Below are 24462 nucleotides of genomic sequence, written 5' to 3' on the forward strand. Positions count from 1 at the left end.
TAAATGTTCTAAAGCAGCATTTAAGGCTGGACGAGGTGGTTTATGCCTGTACTCCCAAGCATTTTGGAAGTCCAAGACCAGAGGATCACTTGAAGACAGGAGTTGGAGAACAGCCTGGGCTACAGAGCCATACCCTGACTCTATGAAAAGTTTTAAAAAAAACATTAGCCAGGTGGGATGGTTTGAGCCTGTAGTCCTAGCTACTTGGGAGGCTGAAGAAGGAGGATCCCTTGAGCCTTGGAATTCAAGGCTGCAGTGACCTATGATTATACCACTGCACTCCACAAGGAGACAGTTTCTCTAGAATAAATAAATGTGCCCTTAGAGGAATGCCTGTATCTTGGATGAAGCTCAATAAACAGTATAAAATGCATCTTATTTAATTTCCAGTGTATGTCAAATCTGATAGGATTTATGTTACATATGATTCATTTCAGTCATGGTTTTTTAAGGAGTGATGATAATTTAATCAGCCGTGCAAAGGTGTGATCTAAATACTGCATAAACCTAATCGTCTTATTCTCAACCTTTCTCAATACTCCACCCACTTAAAGAGGTGGGTGTGGTCTTCACAGATTCTTATAAAGGACATAGAAGAGACAAGCTCAGTTTTCTCCAAAGGAGAAGGAGCGCACTTAGAGGGAGCTGTGTTTTGGTAAACTCTGAAACTCAGTACTGCAGCGAATGAGCTCCTGACCTTGAGGAGTACTTAACAGAATTATGTCTCGAAGAATCATTGTGGGAACCCTTCAAAGAACCCAGCGGTGAGTGAAACTTATATTGATAAAATTATATCTTCTTTCCTTTACAAAATAATAAATTAGAGTGTTAAAAATATCTCATTATCTTAAATCTACACAATGATACCATCTGTAATTCATATTCTTACTATAGATTTTATGAATTATGAGGATACTAATTGTTGTTATTTTGCATTTTCTATCATTCTTCAATATAGTTTTGAAAAAATGAAAATAGTGTTTGCTGCAACAGATATGTATGCATAATGAATATATGGAGTTGATATTTATACACGTATGTACACATAGGTGTGTGTAAATATATGTGTAATGAGTGTATTAATATTATACAATTGAATTGAGAAGACATTAATGAATGTTCATTCATTCATTCAGCATTTACACATAAGTTTAAATTAGTAAGGTAATGATGAGAGATGCAAAATAGTGAAACTGAAAAAAATGAGAAAGCTCCCCAAATCATCCCAGTTTGGAAATCAAAACACAATTTTTTGACCAAATAAATACATAAGATATAATTTGATACGTGATGGTGGTTGCCATCTCACTTGAGTTTTAATCTTATTAAACTATGAAAAATTCCTTACAATGACTTAGATGACCTCTGGAGAATATTTACAATTCTAAGATTTTTCATTGCTTTCACTAAAATTCAGCAGTGTTATCAAATAAAGGAGAGTAACGGAAAGGACTTAAAATTGCCAAAGACCATAGTTTATATATTAGTCAGGGCTCTCCAGACAGACAGAATCATAGGATGTATATGTATACATGTAGAGATACATTCATGAGCCATTTCAGTCAACAACAAACCACACATGGTGGTCACATAAGATTATAATACCAGTATGTTTACTGTGCCTTTTCTGTATTTAAATGTTTACATAGTAAATAATTACCACTGTGTTACAATTGCCTAGAGTATACAGTATAGAACATGCTGTACAGTTTTGTAGTCTAGGAGCAATAGGCTGTACTGTATACCATAGGTGTGTAGCAGGCTATACCATCTAGGTTTGTAAAAGTATATTCTATCATGTCAAAACAATAAAACAATAAAACCTAGGTGCAGTGACTCATGCCTGTAATCCCAGCACTTTTGGAGGCCATGGCGGGCAGATCACTTGAGGCCGGGAGTTCAAGTCCAGCCTGGCCAACATGGCGAAACCTCATCTCTACTGGAAAAAAAAAAAATGAAAAAATTTGCCAGGTGTGGTGGCATGTTCCTATAATCCCAGGAACTCAGGAGGCTAAGGCAAGAGACTCGCTTTGACCCAGGAGGTGGAGGTTGCAGTGAGCCGAGATTGCACCACTGCACTCCAGCCTGGGTGACACAGTGAGTCTCCATCTCAGAAAGTAAATAAATAAAACCTCCTTACACATTTCTTAGAACATGTATCTGTCCTCAAGCTACACATGATTCTACACGAGAGGGAATTCATCAGGAAAATTCATTTGCTTGATTATGGAGTCTGAGCAGTTCCAAATATAGGCTGTCTTTAAGCGATGTAGTGAGGATACCGGTATCTTGACTGAGCTCAAGGCTGAAAGCCTCAGAACCAGCTTCAGGAGAAAGAAAGAGGAAATTGCCTTTCCTCTGGCCTTTTCCTTTTATCTGAGCTACCAGCTGATTGAATGGTGCCCACTCACACTGAGGGATGATGGTCCCACTCAGCTCACCAACTCACATGTCTCTCTCCTCCGGAAACACCTTCACAGACCCACCCAGAAACAATGCTGCAACAGTTCCCTGGGTGTTGGTTAATCCAGTCAGACTGATACCTAAAATTCACCATCACACCATAGAAATATAATTACACCTCTTTAAGTTTAACAAAAATCCTCCTATATGTTAGTTCAGAGTTTGGGTATCCCTAGGAGAAGTTAATTCAATCCACGAGAAAATAAAAAGGTCCGATATCTTTAATGATTTTTTCTCTTCTATTCAACCTAAATTGGTTTAATTGCTGTTTTTTATTTGTTTATTTGGTTGGTTGATTGGTTTTTCTATTTCGCTTTGGATTTGGTTTTTTATTTTACTTTAATTTTATATTATTTTAAGTCCTGAGATAAACGTGCAGGACGTGCAGGCTTGTTACACAGGTAAACATGTGCCATGGTGGTTTGCTGCCCCACTGTTGTGTCTCTCTCTCAAAATATATCATAGGACCCTCTAGCCATCTTCTCGTATTTCTTTGGCCAAGACAGTTTTTCCCACTCTTTCACACTCATTCGGCAGTCATATGAAAGAAGAATAGGAACAACTACAATTTATTCTAGGCCACTTAGAATCAAACCCAATTTCCAGATCCACATTCAGAAAAATGGGAAATTGAATAGATTAGTATTATGTTACAGACAGGCACTAGGAGTAGAAGGGGTTGTGAGGCATCTAGTCAGTAATATCTATTATAAAGCCGGGAGACTCTCTGTGTGAGATTTTTATTTTTGTTACAGAAGAAAAGTTTGCTGTGCTTTAATGAACACTGTCAAGAGAAGAAACTATAGCTATCACTTATTTCCACATGTTCAGAAGCTTTTCATCAACCCAGACCCCAAAATGACATGTTGCTCTTTCTTCCTCAGAAACATGAATTCTGGAATCTCGCAAGTCTTCCAGAGGGAACTCACCTGCCCCATCTGCATGAACTACTTCATAGACCTGGTCACCATAGACTGTGGGCACAGGTTTTGCAGGCCCTGTTTCTACCTCAACTGGCAAGACATCCCAATTCTTACTCAGTGCTTTGAATGCATAAAGACAATACAGCAGAGAAACCTCAAAACTAACATTCGATTGAAGAAGATGGCTTCCCTTGCCAGAAAAGCCAGTCTGTGGCTATTCCTGAGCTCTGAGGAGCAAATGTGTGGCACTCACAGGGAGACAAAGAAGATGTTCTGTGAAGTGGACAGGAGCCTGCTCTGTTTGCTGTGCTCCAGCTCTCAGGAGCACCGGTATCACAGACACTGTCCCACTGAGTGGGCTGCTGAGGAGCACTGGGTAAGTGATGCCTCTGAAGATCTATTTCTATAAAGGACACATGAAATTCCTGTGGCCCTATTTTCTTGGAGATTGGGTAAAGCCAACTCTGAGTCCCTTTAAGCAACTCTCTTTTGGGCTTTCTTAGCTTCAAACCTCTGAGATTTGACGAAGAAGAAGGGAAACAGAAGAAATGCCATTTACTAGGGACGTATTTGTCTCTCATTCTGGGCCCCCTCCCTATGAAACGGTCTGCATGTTACTTTATTGTCTTCACTGCTGCTTCAATTTATGGCTCTTTTGCAGGAGAAGCTTTTAAAGAAAATGCAGTCTTTATGGGAAAAAGCTTGTGAAAATCAGAGAAACCTGAATGTGGAAACCACCAGAATCAGCCACTGGAATGTTAGTCCTGTAATACCCTACCTTCTCCAGGAACTTATGGTGGGCAAATGGTTGACTCTTAAAATAGGAACTTGATATCAAACTGTAATGTTTCTGGGAGTCAAAAAAAAAAAAGAGAGAAGAAAACATTGAGAAAAAGTGGTCTCATTTCTTACATAGAATAGTGTGACTGTTAGATGGGATTTCTAACAAAACCGTTGATGTTACCCAAAGCATGCTGATTTGTTTTCATACAAACCTGTAGCTATACACCAGCAGATACAAGAAACTGGGCCATCTCACAGCATTCTATATGTGCTGGTTGGATAAATGCTGGGCATAAGAGTTATTTGTCAGTCATGGAAAGCTCAAGTGAACCTTCTGAGCCTGGGTCAGCATTAATCTGAATGCTGGTGGACAAGTAGTATTTGGAATTGCATGGAAAATTTGAGGCAGAAAGAGTGACAGGGGAAATCTAGGGCAACCATGAAATTAAGGATCCAAACTAATTAATATTGAATAATACATAACATATGATGAGAAAAGTGGTGAGAAATATGGATTTGTGTCTTGAGGGAGACATGCAAACATGCCTGAAATATGGGAACTAGTATCTAAATATAAGGAGAACTCTGAGGACTTCAGAAAAATATTAAAAATGATTTTCTCTTTGTGGATGTATACTCTGAGGGTATGATAGCTAATATTAGTGTGTTGAAAAGTATTTCATAAGAACCTAGTCTATGTTAAACATTAAATTAGAAAATTTGCCAGTATAGAAGAAAGAAAGCATCTTTGTCCTCACAAATCGTACAATCCAAATGAGAGAGGCAAAAATGGTCAACATGCAAATATGTGCAATACATGATGTGTTCGAGTGTGGTAGGTTCTTTGTTGGAGAATAATCAAGCAGGGAAGTAGAAAAGGACAATAGAGGCCAGAAACTGGAGATTAGTGTGTGAGTTTAAAATAGGGTGGTCAGAAAAAAGACTCACTGAAAAATTCAAATTGAAAAAAGTTTCAAAGAGGAAGGGGAGCACGAAAGTGTGTATGGATATATATGTGGACCATGAGTGTGTATATGTGTGTGTGTGTGTGTGTGTGTGTAAAATTCGAGTTGGAGAGAACAGCATATGTAGTAATTTTGAGTTTGTGTATATTTGGAGGCCCGGGGAACCACAAATAAGTCTATGTTTCAGATTGGGATGACTTAGAAAAAGAATGGAAGGAAATGAATTCAGGGAGACAAAGATGGCCAAATCATAAATGCAGCCTTATTAGGATAGGTTTTGCTGGGCGAAATGCATTTCGCTGGACATGTTAGTCTAAGGTCATTTCACATATAATGAGTTTAAGCAACTTGTTACATATCTCAGAAATAGAAATAATTATTTCCTTTCTAGTAACTATAGATCTATACTCCAACTCTTAAGCATGAACTGTTCTTACTTTTCCATAAATGTGGGTTGGAATAGAGAAATTCAAATTGTGTTTTTTTTTATTTCCAACTATCTTAGAACACTCCTTATCTTGAATAAATTTAATGTAATTGGTCAGATACATCTATGTTGATCTTTATGCAGAAAGAAAGGAAAGGAAAAAAATTTGTGGATTCTAAGAACTGGCAAGACTGAGGTTTAAACTATTGGATGTTTGAGAGACAAAAGGAATCAGTGAGATTTAATAGGAGATGGATATATACATTTCTCTTTTGACTAACCCATTATCACTGCAGGATTATGTGAATGTAAGGCTAGAAGCTATTAGAGCTGAGTATCAGAAGATGCCTGTATTTCATCATGAAGAAGAAAAACATAATTTGGAGATGCTGAAAAAGAAGGGGAAAGATATTTTTCATCAACTTCATTTAAGTAAAGCCAAAATGGCTCATAGGAGGGAAATTTTAAGAGGAACATATGCGGAGCTGATGAAAATGTGCCATAAACCACATGTGGAGCTACTTCAGGTACAAACTCGCAATGTGGTTTCAGGTTTTTGACTATTCACATGTATAAGTATTTTCCTCATGGCTGAAATCCATCTCCCTACCTTTATTTCCATGATGTGTTTCCAAAAACACATTTGCATAACTAATGCTAATTTATTGGGAGAGTATAGCCCCACCAAGGGATCCTACCAGGCCAAAGGTCCCTCCTACTTTATCCACCAGCCACAAAACTTTGTGGAATGGTCAAGGTAACAGCCCCAATAACTATTCCCCACCTAAGTCAATAATACATTTTGGGTTGTCAAACATGTATAAAATAGTGAGTGATTCATTTACATTTAGGTTAATTTGAGGACATGGCAAGATCAGAAGTTTTGGGAATCTAGGCTCACATTAATATTATTTTGGGATCCACTCATTTGGATAATAGGTTCTGGGAAAGATGACCGAGTAGGTTATTCGAGGTTACCATGGAGCATAGACTCTCTGGGCCTCTTCTCCCTTCACTTCTTTGGAGAATGTCTTCAAGACTCAGACTTTCCTGGGACATTAATCAGTGACAATATGACTGACTGGGTTTTTCATTACAGAAGAAATAGAAAATGCTTTGCAGAAGAGAAGAAGGTAGGGAAATAATATCTTGAGGAACTGACTCCAAATTTCACACTGAACTTAATGAAAGATGCATCTTGTGAACTGCACTAAATCTTTCTATTTTTTTTTACAGGCTTTTGGAGACATATTATACAGGTGAGTGTGTACTTGGATTTTAGCATATGTTCTTTCACTTTCCACGAATATCAAAGCAGGCTCTACCAAAGTTGTGGCATAAATGATTAAGATATTGATACTACTTTATTTTTTTTTGCATCTACTTTCGTTCCCACACCAGAAAAGACAAGACCACTAAGTAAATAAATACATAAATACATAGTGAAGTAAAATTTTAAAAAACATGTTTATTCCTGACTTTGTTTTATTGCTTAAAAGCCTGCATAGGTGAAAGATGAAGTTTTGTTTTGTGGATGGTGAGAAAGTCACCAGAGGAAGCAGGAGAGAAGTGGGGGAAGTATTTTAGCAGTGAAAAGGTTGATGATTTGTTGTTCATACCTATACACATATCAGTTAACAGTTCTGAAAAATAGATTGAAAAATCTGTGGAGTGTTAGAACTGTATAAGTCTCTAGGGAAGCTTGTTTCTAAAAGGCAGGTCTAGCTGCCTAGAACAAGTTTCATATTCTTTATCTTGAAAAGGAAGCAGCAGATGCAGCAGTCTCCCCAGAACCCCTCTATTTCAGACAAAGATGTCAGGGGAGTCGGCCAAGAAGTGGAACTCAGAATTTCATTTCTAAATATTCTCAAGGCCATAAGGCTAAGGAACTTTACACATTTGGGGCAAAAAATAAGAAACATCAGACTGAATTCTGACTCAGACTCTCCCACTATGCTTTAAAATTTGGAAACTGTAAATAGAAATTAATTCCAAAAAGGAAGGAATAATTTTTGAATTATCAAATTTGTGGGTTCAAAGGATTCTCATGAAATGTCTTTTAAACACAAGTAGTGATTTTTATTTTTATTTTTGGCTGTAGATGTTGTAACTGCAGGTTTTTCCTTGCAGGAGTGAGTCTGTGCTGCGGCACATGCCCCAGCCTCTGAATCTAGCACTCAGGGCAGGGCCCATCACTGGACTGAGGGACAGGCTCAACCAATTCCGAGGTAAGTCTCCACCCACAGGCACCACCCCCACTATCTAAATATTATTATTGTTAGGATCACATAGGTAATATTTCACCCTTTATCAAATATTTTACTACTTTATAGGCATAAGAGAACAATATAATCATGCAACCCTTTTGTATCTGTGTCTCTATAGTCAGATTTATAGCATTAAGATTGAAAGATAGTGAAAAACAAATACGTTATGGCCTCATATGTACTGAGTAATGTAATGGGAAAAAAGGAATAGTGTAGCAAATCTAAAAAAGGAGCAAATGGAACAATGCTCAGAATGAAGGTGAGTTGTTTAATGTTAAATACAAAATTTTACATTTCTTTGGTGTATTCATTTGAACAGCTAAGAACTGTTCTTTTGGGGAATATAGTTCACTGGAGATTCTTGGGGTTTTTTTAATTTTTTAAATGGATATATATTTCCAAGAAAATTAGTTAATGGGTAAAAATAAAAAGAAATCATTTTGTGAATATAAGTAAAACATCAAACAAAAAGAAGTTCAGTTTAATTGCAATATGAAAAGCTACAGGTTAAGTCTGAAATCCAGCTTCAGCCCCAAGCTAGCAAGGAGGGCCACAGAGAGACTGGTAAAAGATTTTGCAGAAATCTGCTTTAAATTATCACTTATGACATGTACTCATGGATTTTTATCCAGTTATCTAGAGCAGTTCTTGAGTAACTGAAAATCTTCACATGCTTTCCAAAATGATGGCACTAGTTTTTAAGAATAAGAAACATTTCTAAATAATGATCTTGATAACAGCATAGCATTTAGGGCGTATAATGTGCAAATTTTGCTTTGAAAATTGGATTGAAAGAAGTTGGTCTTACATTTGGCTCTCAGTATGTAAGTTTTCAAAACATTTTTAATATCTATGGTTAGCATTTTGTTTGTCATGTAGATAATATTAATCATCTCTATACTTTATTAGAAGTTACAAGCAAAAGTGTCCTTGTGACTTTACGTTTCCTGGTAAATTAACTTTTTGATAGAACAATTTTTGCTTATTTACACATGCCTATGCATGTTTTCTTTCTTTCTTTCTATTTGTTTATTTATTTTGCAGTGGATATTACTCTGCATCACAATGAAGCCAACAGTCATATCTTCCGATGTGGAGATTTGAGAAGCATTTGTATTGGATGTGACCGTCAAAATCCGCCCCATATCACTGCAACGCCTACAAGTTTTCTTGCATGGGGTGCTCAGACTTTCACCTCCGGCAAATATTACTGGGAGGTCCATGTGGGGGACTCTTGGAATTGGGCTTTTGGTGTCTGTAATAAGTATTGGAAAGGGAAGAATCAGAATGGCAATATATATGGAGAGGAGGGAGTCTTTAGTCTTGGGTGTGTTAAGAACGACATTCAATGCAGTCTCTTCACCACCTCCCCAATTAAACTGCAGTATGTCCCAAGACCTACCAACCATGTAGAATTATTCCTGGATTGTGAAGCTAGAACTGTGAGCTTCGTTGATGTTAATCAAAGCTCCCCTATATACACCATCCCTAATTGCTCCTTCTCACCTCCTCTCAGGCCTATCTTTTGCTGTATTCTCCTCTGACCAGAGACAAATCAGAAATGTGTTCATCTGCTGTGGGAACCCCTTTATCCCAGAAAGCCCTCTTCCTTGTGCCTTATCAAACAGGACAAATAGGTTCTGTTTTATGTCTTGAATTGCATTCTAATGTTATTAAAACTCATTTATTGTGTTACTATTAAATGTGGTAAAAACACTAAAAGTATATGTATTGGTTCTTTATTAATTAATTTTTGAAAAATCATTATTCATGATCATGGCATGAAATATATTATCTTTTTTTTCTTTATTTTTGACTGCCACTGAGTGAAATAATAGATGACAGACATGTCTGAATGGAGTTAAAATCAGTGGAAGAGAGTTGGGATCTTTTGCTTCATGCAAAAACTTGGAGTGAAGTCTTAATGATAACTGGGAAATGTTGTTTTTCTTTCTCTTTATCTAACTATATTGCACTTATCCATCATGTTTCATTGTACTAATTTATCCTTTGAGTTAATATAATTTGACCTTCCATGGTGGGCTTCATTTTGGAATTCTCACCACATAGATAAATAATCCTGCATTATTAGTGTGCTCTTCTACATTGAAATACACAAGGTGATCAGAACAATGCTGGATTAATTACATTTTTTTAAAAAGTAACTAAATATTGACTCCTACCTCAAAACACACACAGTCATTTCCAAATAGATTCAAGTCCTGAAGGTAAGGGGAACATGACACAATATTCTCATAAGGATTTCTTTTTATTTATTTATTTATTTATTTATTTTTTTAATTATACTTTAAGTTTTAGGGTACATGTGCACATTGTGCAGGTTAGTTACATATGTATACATGTGCCATGCTGGTGCGCTGCACCCACTAACTCGTCATCTAGCATTAGGTATATCTCCCAGTGCTATCCCTCCCCCCTCCCCCCTCCCCACCACAGTCCCCAGAGTGTGATATTCCCCTTCCTGTGTGCATGTGATCTCATTGTTCAATTCCCACCTATGAGTGAGAATATGCGGTGTTTGGTGTTTTGTTCTTGTGATAGTTTACTGAGAATGATGGTTTCCAATTTCATCCATGGATTTCATAACCAGGACAAAAATTAACAATTAATAAAATTAGTTGGTTTATATTAATGATGACTTCTGTGTTTCAAAAAACATGATACAAGAATTGAAATGCAAACCATTAGTGGAGAAAGATATCCACCCGAACATATATAAAATAAAATACAATACATGTGCATGATGAATACTTAAAATGTATTTTAAGTATTTTTCCAGATTCTTCCAGAGTGGCCTAGAATAAACTTGGATGGCAGAGTCAATGATGAGATTAGCTGTGGAAATGGGAAACCATTTTTTGGAGGACAGTAGTAATGCTGTGAACTTATGAAAACAACCAAGTATTCAGTAGCAACTAAAATGTGTCTCCATAACGTTATTTTACAGATGTGTATCTGAAATCTGAAATTTGGGAGAACATTCTAGTGTGTTCTCTAGTGAGAAAATACAGCTGGAAGGAAGAAGGGAGGGAAGATGAAGGTGAGAGAAACAGAAAGCATTTGAGAGAAAATACTATTTAGACTAAGATAGAACACTGCAGATAACACGACAAAGTGGTTAAAGTGTGTCTTATGGAGCACAAATGGCAAAAAAAAAATACCACAGTAAAGAGATTTACAACTGGATTGTTAGTTCTGGCTTTTATCCTGTCAATGTTGTGGTTTCTAAACACATCAGTGCTCTCCTTTGATCCATGTGCTAATTAACAACCAACACTCTGTCCCCTCTCCCAGATTCCTTCATCATTTTAAACCCAATCTGATTCTAATCCAGCTGGTCACTGTAACAAATGTGATCATCTAAGAATTTAAAAAAGATTTTTGATGAACTAGTGAATATACCTCATTCTCAACAAAAATGCTGTTTGAGAGGAAAAGTCGATGGTGTTTGCAACCATTTAAGTGCATCCACACATGCAGACATATACATGTATATGTATATATTTATGTATCTGAGTTAATTGCATTAATTAGCGTGGCTACCTGGATTAGGATTACACTGGGCTTTGCTGATGAAAGAATTCGGAATGTTGTTTGGTTACCCTGTAATACCTATCTGAATATATTAACCCTGAAATTTTACTACTGCCGAAGCTCCCTTAGATGTAATCAAGGATGATTGTGTAAGGATGTATATTGTTGCACTCTTTCCAATCATGAAAGAGAGAAAAATAAATATACTGTAATGTGGAAATTGTTTAGAAAATTAGAATGCATTTTACTAAACCCTGTAAAAACCAACACCATCTATATGTGTTAATATATTGATACTAACAGATTTTCTTTTATCTCTTACATGACTATAATTCCTATTTTTCACTAGTATTTTTATTATGGACAGACACAGTATTTTATTATGGATGGATATAGAAACAAAAAGAATTCCCTCTACAGAGGGTGTAAAAATTATATATAATCATATATATTATGTATTTTGTATTATAGGTACATATTTATATATATAATATATAAAATATATAATATACAAACATTTATATATTTTACATAATATATATTATATATATAAATTATATATATATATATAATATAGGGACTCTATTAGTTTCTGCTAGTGTGAAGACAAGTCATATCATGTCTAGGGGCCATGATGATAGGAGCAGTCAGAGGATTTCTTGCATTGTGATCAGTGCATATAAATTAAATGAGGCGCTTATCAGTAGAATTGATAGCAGGATAACGGCTAGGGTTACTTCATATGAAATTGTTTGGGCTACAGTTTGTAATGCGCCAATTAGTGCATAATTTGAATTTAATTGCTCTTCCTGATCATAGAATAGAGTAGACGGCTAGGCTTGATACGGTTAGTAAAAATAGGAGGCCTATATCAAAATTAATTAGAGGATCTGGTATAGGGATGGGGGTTCACAATAGGAGAGCGAAAGAAAGTGCCAGGGTTGGAGCAATAATATAAAGGTTAATAGTAGATGTTGAGGGCCATAGGGGTTCTTTGCTGAAAAGTGTTATTGTGTCAGTGAATGGTTGAAGCAGTCCTTAAGGGCTTACAATGTTAGGCCCTTTGCATAGTTGTATGTGGCCTGAGGTTTTGTTAAATGAGTGATTTAAAATCAATACTGATAATAATGATAATTATTGTTAAATAGTTATATTAATGATAAAAATAAAATTATTAATATTAATTATTAATAATAACTGATATTAACAATTGATACTGATCTTATTAATTAGAAAACAGTAATATTAGGTACCAACAATTAATATTAATGTTAATAACATGAAAACTTTTTATTAGCAATTATTTCTCAATATTGATATTGGTAATTAATATTAATGTTACTAATAAATAAGTAATAATTAATAATAATATTACTCCTAATACCGCAGTGCGTGTACACCCACCTATGATATTGTTCCTAATGTCCAGGGAGGGAGAGAGCATGGTATTACTTTCAATATTGCAGTAGGTGTACACCCACCCGGTGATATTGATCCGAATATCCAGAGGGTGGAGTATGACGTTACTCCCAATATAGCAGTGGGTGTACATCCACCTGGTGATATTGCTCCTAATGTTCGCGGAAGAAGAGAATGATATTACTCCCAGTATCGCAGGGAGTGTACACCCGTTCTGTGATATTGTTCCTAATATCCGGAGGGGGAGAGGGTGATGTTACTCCCAATGTCGCAGGCTATGCACAACCACCCTGTGATATTGTTGCTAATAATATCCAGGAAGGGAGAGGATGATATGATTCCCCATACAGCAGCAGCTGAACACCCACTCTGGGATATTATTCCTAATAACCATGGAACGTAGAGGCTGATATTACTCCCAAAATCGCAGGAGGTGTACATCCATTCTGTGATACTGTTTTTAATATTCAAAGGTGGAGAAGTTGATATTACTCCCAATATCACAGAAAGTGTACAAACCCGTGTGATATTTTTCCTACTTCCAGAAGAAGAGAAGATGATATTACTCCCCATATCGCAGGAGGTGTACACCCATTCTGTGATATTTTTCCTAATATGCAGGGCGTGAGAGGATAATATTATTGTTAATAGCGCAGGAGGTGTACAGCCCCCCTGTGATATTGTCCTTAATATTCCAAGGCGAAGAGGATATTACTGCCAATATCACAGAAAGTGTACACCACCCCAGTGATATTGTTCCCATGATCCAGGAGAGAAGAGGATGATATTACTTTCAGTATCACATGGGGTGGACACGCCCCCAGTGACACTGTTTTGAATTTCAACGTGGGAGAGGATGGTATTACTCCCAATATCACAGGGGGTATAAACACTTCTTTGATATTGTTCCTAATATTCAGGGGTGGAGAGGATGTTATCACTCCCTATATTGCAGAGGGTGTACACCAATCTGTGATATTGTTCATAATTTCTAGAGGGGGGGATGATATTACTCACAATATCATAAACACGCTGTGTGTCCACCGTGGGTCATGACATCCAGGGATGGAGAGGAGGGTGATATTACTCCCCATATCGCAGGGGGTGCCCACCCCGCCTGTCACACTGTTCTTATATGCAATGGGGAGAGGATGATATTACTACCAATATCACAGACGTGTACAGCCCCCTTGTGATATTGTTCCTAATATCCACGTTGGGAGAGGATGATATTACTCCCAATATCACAGAGGGTGTACACCCCGCTTGTGATATTATTCCTACTATCCAGAATAAGAGAGAATGATATTACTCGCAATAGTGCCGGGGTGTACACCCCCCTTGTGATATTTTTCCTAATATCCAGGGAGGGAGAGCATGATATTAATAACTCCCAATATCGCTATGGGTGTACACCCACCCTGTGATATTGCTCCTAATATCCAGGGGGTAGAGTATGACATTACTCCCAGTGTAACAGTGGGTGTACATCCACCCAGGGATATTGCTCCTAATATTCATGGAAGGAGAAAATGATATTACTCCCAATATCACAGGGAGTGTACGCCCCTTCTGTGATATTGTTCCTAACATCCGGAGGGTGAGAGGATGATATTACAGCAATATCACAGGCTGTGTACACCCACCCCGTGATATTGTCCCTAATATCCAGGAAAAGAAAGGATATGACTCCCCATATAGCAGGAGGTGTAAACCCACCCTGAGATATTGTTCCTAATATCCATGGAGGGAAAGAGCCCGATATTACTCCCAAAATCTCAGGGGCTGTACATCCCCCCTGTGATATTTCTCTTAATATTCAAAGGCGGAGAAGATATTACTCTCAATCTCGAAGAAAGTGTACACCCCCGAGTGATATTGTTCCTAATATCCAGAAGGGGAGAAGATGATATTACTACTCATATCAGAGAAGGTGTACACCCACTCTGTGATATTTTTCCTAATATGCAGGTTGGGGAGAGGATAATATTGCCAATATCGCAGTGAGTGTACACCCGCCCTGTGACATTGCCCTTAATATTCAAAGGCAGAGAGGATGACATTACTCCCAATATTGCAGAAAGCGTACGCTTCCCATTGATATTGGTCGCATGATCCAGGAGAAAAGAGGATGATATTACTTTCAATATCACAGGGTGTGTACACGCCCACAGTGATATCGTTCCTAATTTCAGCGTGGGAGAGGATGATACTACACCCAATGCCACTGAGGGTAGAAACACTCCTGTGACATTGTTGTTAATATCCAGGGGCAAGAGGATGCCATTACTGCAAATAGTGCAGAGGATGTACACCCGTCTATGACATAGCTGGTAATCTCCAGAGGCAGAGAAGATATTACTCACAATAACGTAAACATGCTGTGTGTCCACCGTGGATCGTAATATCCTGGGGGGAGAGGCGGGGTGATATTACTCCACTACTAGGATTTTACCTCTACTGCCACTCTTCGTTAACACCCTGGGACATTATTTTCCATATTCTAGGAGGATGGCAATACCAAAATCACAGGGGGTGTATACCCTGCTATATTATTCGTAATATTGTAGGGGAATGTTCATCCTGATGTCACAGGACTGTACACACTGTGATATTATTCACAATACCCTAGTGGGACATTAATAATAATGTCACAGTGTGTGTATACCTTGTGGTATTATTCGTAATATCCTAAGGGGAGGTTACCTTTATTGTCACACGGGGTGTGTTCCCTTTGATGTTATTTGTAATGTCCTGGAGGGATGTTTCTCCTTGTGTCACAGGGTTTGTCCACCTTATCAAATTACTTGTATAATCCTTACAAGATGTTACTCCCTATATCACAGGGGGTGTACACTCTGTGATATTATCGTAATATTCTAGGGAAATGTTACTTTTAATGTTGCAGAAGGTGTACACCTTGTGAAATTATTCGTTATAGCTTTGTGGGATGTTACTCCTAATGTCACACAGGGTGTACACACAGTGTAATATTCTACGGAAATGTTACTCGTAAATCACAGGTCCTGTACACCCTTTAATATTCTTCGTAATTTTCTAGGAAAACGTTATTCTGAATGTCACAGGGCATATACACCCTGTCCTGAAATCCATAATATCCTAGCGGGAGTTCACTACTAATTTCACAATGCATGTATGCCCTTTGATATTATTCGTATTATACGAAAGAGATATTACTACTGATGTCCCAATGCATGTACATTCTCTGATATTATACGTTCTATCCTCGGGGATGTTACTTCTAATGTCACACGGGGTGTACTCCCTGTGTTATTTTTCATAATATCCTAGGGGAATTTTACTTTTAATGACACACGGGGTGTACACATTGTGATACTATTCATGTAATCTAGAAAGATATTACTCCTCAGGTCACAGGGGATGTACACCCAGTGATATTATTCGTACTATCCTAGGGGACGTTACTCCAAATGTCACAGAAGGTGTAAATGCTGTGATATTACTGGAAATGTGTCAGGGAAATGTACTCGTAATGTCAAAGGGCATGTACATCATGTGTGCACAGCCCCTGTGATGTTCTTTGTGATATTCTCTAGGGATGTTAATCCTAATATTACATATGCTGTTAACTATGTGTGAACACCTTTGTGGTATTATTCCTAACATACTAGAAGGATGTAACTCCTCATATCACATGGGGTATACACCATGTGTGTACACATTCTGTGATATTATTCATAATATCTTAGGGAGATGCTCGTAATTTTACAATTATTCACGTAATATTTTGGCGGGATGATACTCCTAAAGTCACAGGAGGTGTAAACCCTGTGATATTATTCAGAATATTCCAGGGGGATGTTACTCCTAATGTCACAGGTGTGTATACCCTGTGATATTATTCACACTTTACTCGTGCGATATTACTACTAATGTCACAATGTGTGTACACCTTCTGATATTATTCGTAATATCCTGGGAGGATGTTACTCCTAACGTCACAAGGGTGTACACCCTGTGATATTATTAGTAATATTCCTGGGGGATTTTAATTTTAAAATCACATGGAGTGTCAACCCTGCGATTTCATTCGTAATATCCAAGGAAGATGTTACTCCTAATGTCACACGGGGTCTACACCCTGGGATATTATTTGGAATATCCTAAAGGGATGTTATCTTAATCCCATAGGGTGTGTACACCTATTGATACTATTTGTAATATCCTAAGGAGATATTACTTTAAAAATCACAGTGGGTGTACATCGTGTGTGTACACCCTGTGATAGTATTCAAAATATCCCAGGGAAGTATAACTTTTAATATCACAGCAGGTGTTCCCTATGTGTGTACACCCTGTGGTACTATAAATAACAGGCTATTCAGCAAGGCGCCCGCGCCCACCTTCCAGCCCCAGAGGCCGGCGCGGAAGGGCAGCACCAAGGACAGTGGCCACCTGCGGATACCTAAGTGGCCATACAAGGTGGCCAAGGAGGAGAAACCGGAGGCTGAGGAGGCCGAGAAGAAGCGCCAGGCCAACGTGCAGGAGAAGCGCCCGCCGCCCTGGAAGAAGAGGACGTGAGAATCCGCAGGTGCTTGACACGGGGTTCGAGGGCAGGGTGAGGCCACGGGGCTGAGCACCATGGCCGCTACCAGGACCACCAGGCCGTGCGCGTTTCCACGGTGTCTTTCTAGGATGCTCCCCGGAAGGAGCTGGGGGAGCCACATCGATTTGCCTGACACCAGCCACCCTAGCAATCAGTACACCTAGCGGGCATGTTGCCTAAAAGGCTTCCTTTAGAGAACCTCAATTAAGATGTTTTTAAAGATCAATTTATTAGGCCGGGCGCGGTGGCTCACGCCTGTAATCCCAGCACTTTGGGAGGCCGAGGCGGGCGGATCACCTGAGGTTGGGAGGAGTCTGAGAGTAGCCTGACCAACATGGAGAAACCCCGTCTCTACTAAAAATACAGAATTAGCCGAGCATGGTGGCACATGCCTGTAATCCCAGCTACTCGGGAGGCTGAGGCAGGAGAATCGCTGGAACCCAGGAGGCAGAGGTGGCAGGGAGCCAAGATCGCGCCATCACACTCTGGCCTGGGCAACAAGAGCCAAACTCCGTCTCAATCAAAAAAACCTCAATTTATTAAAGAGTATTTTCTGTGTGATTTTGTATTTTTAATTGTTATCCAATTTGCCAAGTTTTACAAGTGATAGGGCCCCTTGTATCCAAGGCAGTTTTCATACACTTGCCTGAAGACCTTTTATTTAAAATACTGTTTCTAGCAATAAATATTTATGATATCTGTAGGAGTTTACACAGAAATCATGGGATTCTCTCCTTTTCGGCTGTTTGTGTTGGTCTTTTCTTCTCATTGTGGGTGCACATGCACACTGGATGTTTTTATTAATTAGATTAAGTGATGCCGGATATTTCTGTTTGATGGAGGGATTGACTCATTCAGCCACATGATCAAGTGAGAAAGAGATATCATATTTTATTGTATCTTTTTAAAAAGTATTATCCATACAGTCATATATTGGGGAAAAACATTTCTCATCAAATTATAAAACAATGCAGAGATAAGCATGTATGTATTGCTAGAATTAAACTCTGTTTAATCAAGGAGTTTTAGATAAACTGGATAGAAAATCTTTTACATAGTAAAAATAGATATGAGGGAAAAGTGTCATTTGATAAAATGGGGGAAACGTAATAGATGATTACCAGAAATACAAGATTAAGCCGTATATGCTCTTAAGTAAATCAAATCCAGACGTCCTTCAAATGTAAAAAAAGGATGCAACAAGAGTAAGGAGCCCAGAATGATGCAAATTAAAGGAATAGGGGGGAGGTGATGTTTAGAACAAGCAAAGAGAATGCAATGGGAAGCAAACTTATTTTAGGCAAATTCTCCTGGAGTGGACCAGACAGCCCTCTCTTCCAGACTCAGTTCCAAAGAATCCCTCGTGTGGGTATTTCTTTTATTTTTCCTTTCAGAACTGCACTTGGTGTTTAGTTCAAACTCATGCAGACCTCATGGAATTTCCAAGACGTGGGGCCTTGGCATTGTGGCATCTTCCTGCCACATAATTCACAGCATTACCAAGCCACCACGAGCTCCACGCTCACCTCTGTCAGCCCAGGACCCAGCCAGGCAGTGTCACATGGTCTCCCAGACATGCCTTTCCAAGCCGGCTATCCCTGCTGTGAAAGTTCTGAAGGCACTGGTCCGGGGAGCTGAGCCCTGGGCCTGTCCTAAAGCTCCACAGGTGACTGCACTGCAGCCCACATGGAGAGCTGCAGCTCTAACACAGGGATTTTGAGAGGCCTCAGTCGCCTTTAAGTGGCACTTCCAGGACACCCATCCTGAGCTCTCACAAATGGCTCCACCTTCCCAAGAATGTCTAATTGTCATCGGAACAGCCAGTGTCTGGCAGCTTCGGTTGGGCTGATGTGGCATCTGACCCTTGGTGGGTTGCCAGACATTCCTTCCTGTTTCCGCCATGGGAAGTTGGCACTGGTAATGGTATGGAGCCCCCACTTCTACCCTAAGCCTTGGGTGTCTGCTGCTTCCAGGTCAAAAATGGACATTTCTAGTCCTGACCAGCCACTATCACACTGTAACCGATGCTCATAGTCTCCAGGGATGTGTAGAACAGCAATGGCAGGACAGCAAACAACTGGCGATTTCCCCAGGTCCCAAGCTGTCCCAGAGTGGGCATGTTGGGTCCCTGTCCCCAATGTGTTCCAGCCTTACCCAGGTGCACAGAGTACCCTGGGGCCAGCACAGGGCTTGTCAAGTACTGCTCCTGGTGTCCACAAAACAGCTCCAGAGATACCTGCGTTTTGAAAAGCCTGCCTAGCCAGCAAGTATGGGGCAGGACCCAGATTGCTTTGGCAAATCTGAAGGTGAGCTGGCCATTTGCCTGGTGAGTAGAAGCTGCCTTTACCTGGCCAGTGTATGCAACTTGAGAGAAAATGACAACTTCACAGGGGGGTTCTGGTGGGACTGGGAAGCCTGACCTCCCCCGGAGCTTTGGTATGGCCCCAGTGGAAAGATTGGATTTTGAAAACCCACCAGACCCAACTGAAAGAAGGGTCATCCCTGATTGGATCCCAGACTCTCCCTGGTCTCTCTGGACTCACTCTAGACGTGGCTTGCCTGTGGGCAGCCCTTCCCTTTGGCCCATGAGGCAGGTCCAGGTAGCTTCTGCAGCTGTGTGCCTGGCTACTGGCCCAGCACTTCTCATTTTTTCCATGTGGAAGCAGATTTGCTGGTAGAGGAAATTTCTAAGTCAAAGGAAGTGTCACCAAGCCTCTTTCCTTGACCTGTGGCAAGCCCATGCTCTTGGTTTCTTATTCTCTTTGGAGTGGGCAGCAGAGGGGACAAGCAGGCCTCCAGCCAGGCTCAGGGAGTGTGGGAGGGCAGGGAGAAAAGTCTAGATGATGGGGAACTGAATCTACCTTGAGGGGGGTGTCCTGGGGTCAGTGTCGGGGTGATCAGATGAGCCACTTTATACTTAAGCAACATTATTATGTTCAATTATTTTGGGTAAGGGATTCCTCAGGGGAGGTGTGGTCATCTGGTCCCAGAGGTGGAGTGAAATGCCCACTCATCTTTCTGAGTCATTTGGAAGCCCTTTCTTCTAGCCCTAGGTACTGGTGACACAGGCTCCTCGGTCTCAGGAGGTGCACAGGGCTGGGGGGGATGCAGGCTTCTTGTCACTTACCCACTCAGCACTATTGGGCATCGGGCATTCAGAGGTCTCACAGTGGCCTCTCTAAAAACCTGGTGTCCTAGGAGAACATTGATTATTTTTGTCTACTTTTGTTTCTTTGAACTGCTGCATTCACTCACTGAAGGCTCGCCCTCCCTACACCCCTCATGTTGTTCAGGAAGGAGGGGACTGATGAGCATGGGCCCCTTTCTCCTCTCCTGTCAGTTGCCACCACACTATCCCCACTGGCTTTATCACCACATTCTCCCACCCCTGTTGCCTCATCTCTTCTTCCTCATTCACCCTTCCTTCCTTTGCCTGTTTTCTTCTCCCAGTTGGTGAAGTTCTTTATCATCCCTGGCACCACCTACCCTGAGGTCTACCAAGGACAGAAAAGCAGGGGCCTCTGTGAGGCAATGTGGTGTTATCATGGTGGGACCTCCAGGCCCCCAGAGTGAGTGAACAGCAGGCCTGCCAGCATCTGTGCTGATGGCTAAGAATTCATAAACCACCGTGCCCCTCCCACCCCCTCCTCTTTGCTCAGAAGGGAGACCAGGTTTGCTCTCTTGCAATGACAGCCCAGCCCCTGCTGTGCACAGGGATGGGGCTCAGGGTCCCTCCCTGCACCCTGATGTTAATTAACTGTAGATAGTGAATTTCAAGTTGACAGCTACCTTCTCGGGGATTTATATACAAATACAGTTAAAGGAAAAGCTAAAGTCTATTTTACTACTTTTTCTTGTTTGTGAAAATTAAGCTTAAACTGGACAGAATAAATATTTCTCAGACAATGTCGATGTTACTGGTTACAAGTGAGATGAGTGGAGCTCGTCCCTTGGTGGAGAATTTTTTTGGTGATTGGAGACTGGGGACTCTGGCAGCAGAAATGGCTTTGCGGTGTGTGTGAAGTCTGTCCCTTGGAGAGCCTCTTGTGGATATGAAAGCATGTATCAACACCAGTGAAATTCACCTCCATGTGCGTGGAGGTGGCTGATGAGAACACAAAGGAGTCAGTCCTGGCACTTCCCTCCAGAACCGGGCAGTCCTGGTCTGACGTTGGGGCATGTGAATTAAGAGTGACAATATTTTCTACTTGCTTCTGTGAATAAAGTGTTCTACAGTCAGCCAGCACTAATCTCACTAGAAAAGAGGAGGGAAGAGCGTGGAGCCAATCATCTAGAATTACCTCAGTGTGCAGAGGCTGTCCATTGGCTGCACTTGGGGAAAGCAGTGTGAAACATGCTTTGCCTCTTTCTTCTGGAGCTCCTCCTGACAGTCTCCTGGCAACACTAGAGACCTCAAGACTGTGGAGATCAGAATTTCAATAGATTTGTCATCTCAGCATTGACCACTCCTGAGACCCGAGGTTTCTCCTGGGAGCAGGAGACAGGGAGTTCGTGATGTTCATTGGAAAATAGGATTTATGAATGCAGGAGGGCCGTGCTGGACCCCTCTGCCTTCTTCTCTCCCTGCTGTCAGCAGTGAACAGGTCTACGGTGTGGAGGCGAGTCTATTGTGGGTGAAACAGAAGCCCCTGGTGTAAGGCCAGACACCAGGCCTGAAAAGGATGCAAAGTCTGCTGTTTCAGGCTGTCAGGAAGAATCGTGGGTACAAAGTGAATATGATGAAATGCATCCCAGAGAGGAAATGAATGTGCCCTCACTAAGAAATGGGTCTGGCTGCCAGGTCTCTGGCAGCCCACCGGCAAGAGGACTACATCCCCTGCAGCCCTGCCATCCACACTACATGATGTGGGAAGGCTGTCTCTTCACTCTTACCCTGGGGACCCAAGCCTGCTTTGAGGAATGAGTCACAGCCCTGATGTGTGCCTTGCATTACTCTTTCCCCAGGTGTGCCTGGAGACTCAAGCTTGCTCATTTCTGTCCTGACACATCTCGCTGGTCCTGCGGTGGTCAGAGTCCTCCTGTTCTGTGTCAGCTCCTAGACATCATTAATCTTTCACGTGATAAAGTTTGAGCACTTTTCTCTTTTACAGTATTTGGGGAAATTCTAACACACTCCTCAGGGATTGGCGCAGGTCCCTCTGGCTCTCATCGTGGATAATTCTATGGATTCTGCACCTGGCAGTCAGCACTCCCCCTTGGAAGCCCCCAGGGTCCCTGTTTCTGTGGGCCTGGTCCTTGGTTTCTACCCCAGTACCTTTTTGCTGGGACCTGCCTAGAACTGCCTGGAGGGCCATGGTCTAGGGAAGGACAGGTGGAACCCTGACCACAGCAGATCCTTCTAAAACAAAAAAGTCACCTTGATGATGACGACTGCAGTGGGGTGAATGCCATCGCAGCGGGCATGCTGGGAGGCGCCAAGGGCTTACCGCAAAAGCAGTTCTTCCCAAAGCACCCTTTGCATCTTCCCCTCCTCACCTCTCAGTGCATTTGGAACTTGCTTATGCGTTGGAATGACTCAAATCAACTACTCGTTTCAGTGCCCCTGCACTCACGGGTTCCTTCATTAACATTTTAAATAAGTGGCTAAAAAAACTCCTCTGGAGGTTGTGTTTGAAAGCAGGAAAAATAAAAACGCACACTACCTGAGATGATTTTACTAATTTTTGAGTGACTCAGTTGAAAGTCAGTGTTGCATACACAATTTCCTCATGCTGAGCCAGCTTGAAATAAGACTTGATAAAAGTCACGGCCCTCAGTAGCAGGCGGTGCCACTGTGGACAGTGTACACTATGGTGTGAGGGTATGCACAGGCGAGCGTAAGTGTGTTTACTCATACACACGGATAAACCAAAAGGACACCGGGCTTCGTGCTGGCAAAGTTATGATGCTGCTGTAGCTTATTATGGGCCCCGGGCAGTGTCAGATGGGAAATGCTTTGATGGCATCTTGTTCAATGTATATAATGGGGTCTCCCATGGCCCAAGGACCCACTGTGAGCACTCCGCCCACTGTGGTGGAGAACACGGCTGGAGTCATCACAGCCCAGGTCTTTATTGAAAGGCAGTGTTGACCCAGAAGGCTCGTGTAGAACCCATTTGGCCAGGTCTGGACCATCTCTCTCCATCTGACCTGCCTTGGCTGCACAGAGGGACCCAGACCCAAAAGGCCCAGACTCAAGAGGAAACTGAATGACGTTTACCATTACATCAGCTTTCATTTATTTTTTCCATATGATCATAAGAACTGTATTACTAAGTATGCTTATAAATGCTATTTATAGTCTGTTCCCTTTTATTAGATGAAAGATTAATAAAGAACAAAAAGTTGCCTGTAGTAAAACCATGCCTGAGGTGAAGAGTAGTGGCTCATGCCTGTAATCCCAGCGCTTTGGGAGGCAGATCACCTGAGGTCAGGAGTTCAAGACCAGCCTGGACAACATGGCAAAACCCCAGCTCTACAAAATACAAAAAAAAAAAAAAAAAAAACTTATGGATTAGTTTTTATTATTCTGAGGACAAATAAAAGTAATCCCTTTTTCATATTGGTCCAGATATTTATGCCTCCAATTTTATGAAGGGCCTGTTCAAATATTTTCCCAATTTTATATTGGGTTCATTTTCTTTTATTTATTACATTCATTAATCACATGTATTATATTTTATTGCATATATGTTGGGATAAATATTTTTCTCCACTCTTGGTTTGCATTTTAATTCTTGGATGGTATATTTTGAAATACAGAAGTCATCATTTTTGATGTAAACTAACTAAATTTCTCTTCTTAATTGGTCCTTTTTTGTCCTGGTTAGGAAATCTTTCTGTGTGAGAATATTTTATTGTGTTCCCTTCACCTTCAGAACATGAATCCATGTGGAAATGCACTGTGTATGGTTTGAGGTAGGGGTCAGTATTCAGTTATGTCCATTTGAACATTTAATTGATCCAGCATTGTCCTGATCACCTTGTAAATTTCACTGTGGAACAGCACTCTAATAATGCATGAGCATTTTGTATATAAGATGAGATTTACAAAGATAAGCCCAGCATAGGA

At 40.6% G+C, this 24462-nt stretch overlaps 1 protein-coding gene across 2 annotated transcripts; it reads left to right on the forward strand.

The window, feature by feature from the left end:
- Positions 1 to 607: 607 nt before the first annotated feature.
- Positions 608 to 10520, forward strand: LOC112438863 (E3 ubiquitin-protein ligase TRIM48). Of its 2 annotated transcripts, none has more exons than XM_057299029.2 (6): positions 608 to 764; positions 3348 to 3762; positions 4048 to 4143; positions 6798 to 6820; positions 7692 to 7789; positions 8873 to 10520. In XM_057299029.2, the coding sequence occupies exons 1-6, from the start codon at positions 721 to 723 to the stop codon at positions 9370 to 9372; spliced, it is 1176 nt and encodes a 391-aa protein (XP_057155012.2). In that variant the 5' UTR covers positions 608 to 720; the 3' UTR covers positions 9373 to 10520. The 2 variants fall into 2 exon arrangements, with proteins under 2 accessions (XP_057155012.2, XP_034790086.3); XM_034934195.3 differs by lacking the exon at positions 608 to 764 and adding an exon at positions 5858 to 6088 and having other exon boundaries at positions 3352 to 3762; positions 8873 to 9510.
- The last annotated feature ends 13942 nt before the right edge of the window (positions 10521 to 24462 follow it).

Source organism: Pan paniscus, chromosome 9 (assembly GCF_029289425.2).
Source record: "Pan paniscus chromosome 9, NHGRI_mPanPan1-v2.0_pri, whole genome shotgun sequence".
NCBI lineage: Eukaryota > Metazoa > Chordata > Mammalia > Primates > Hominidae > Pan > Pan paniscus.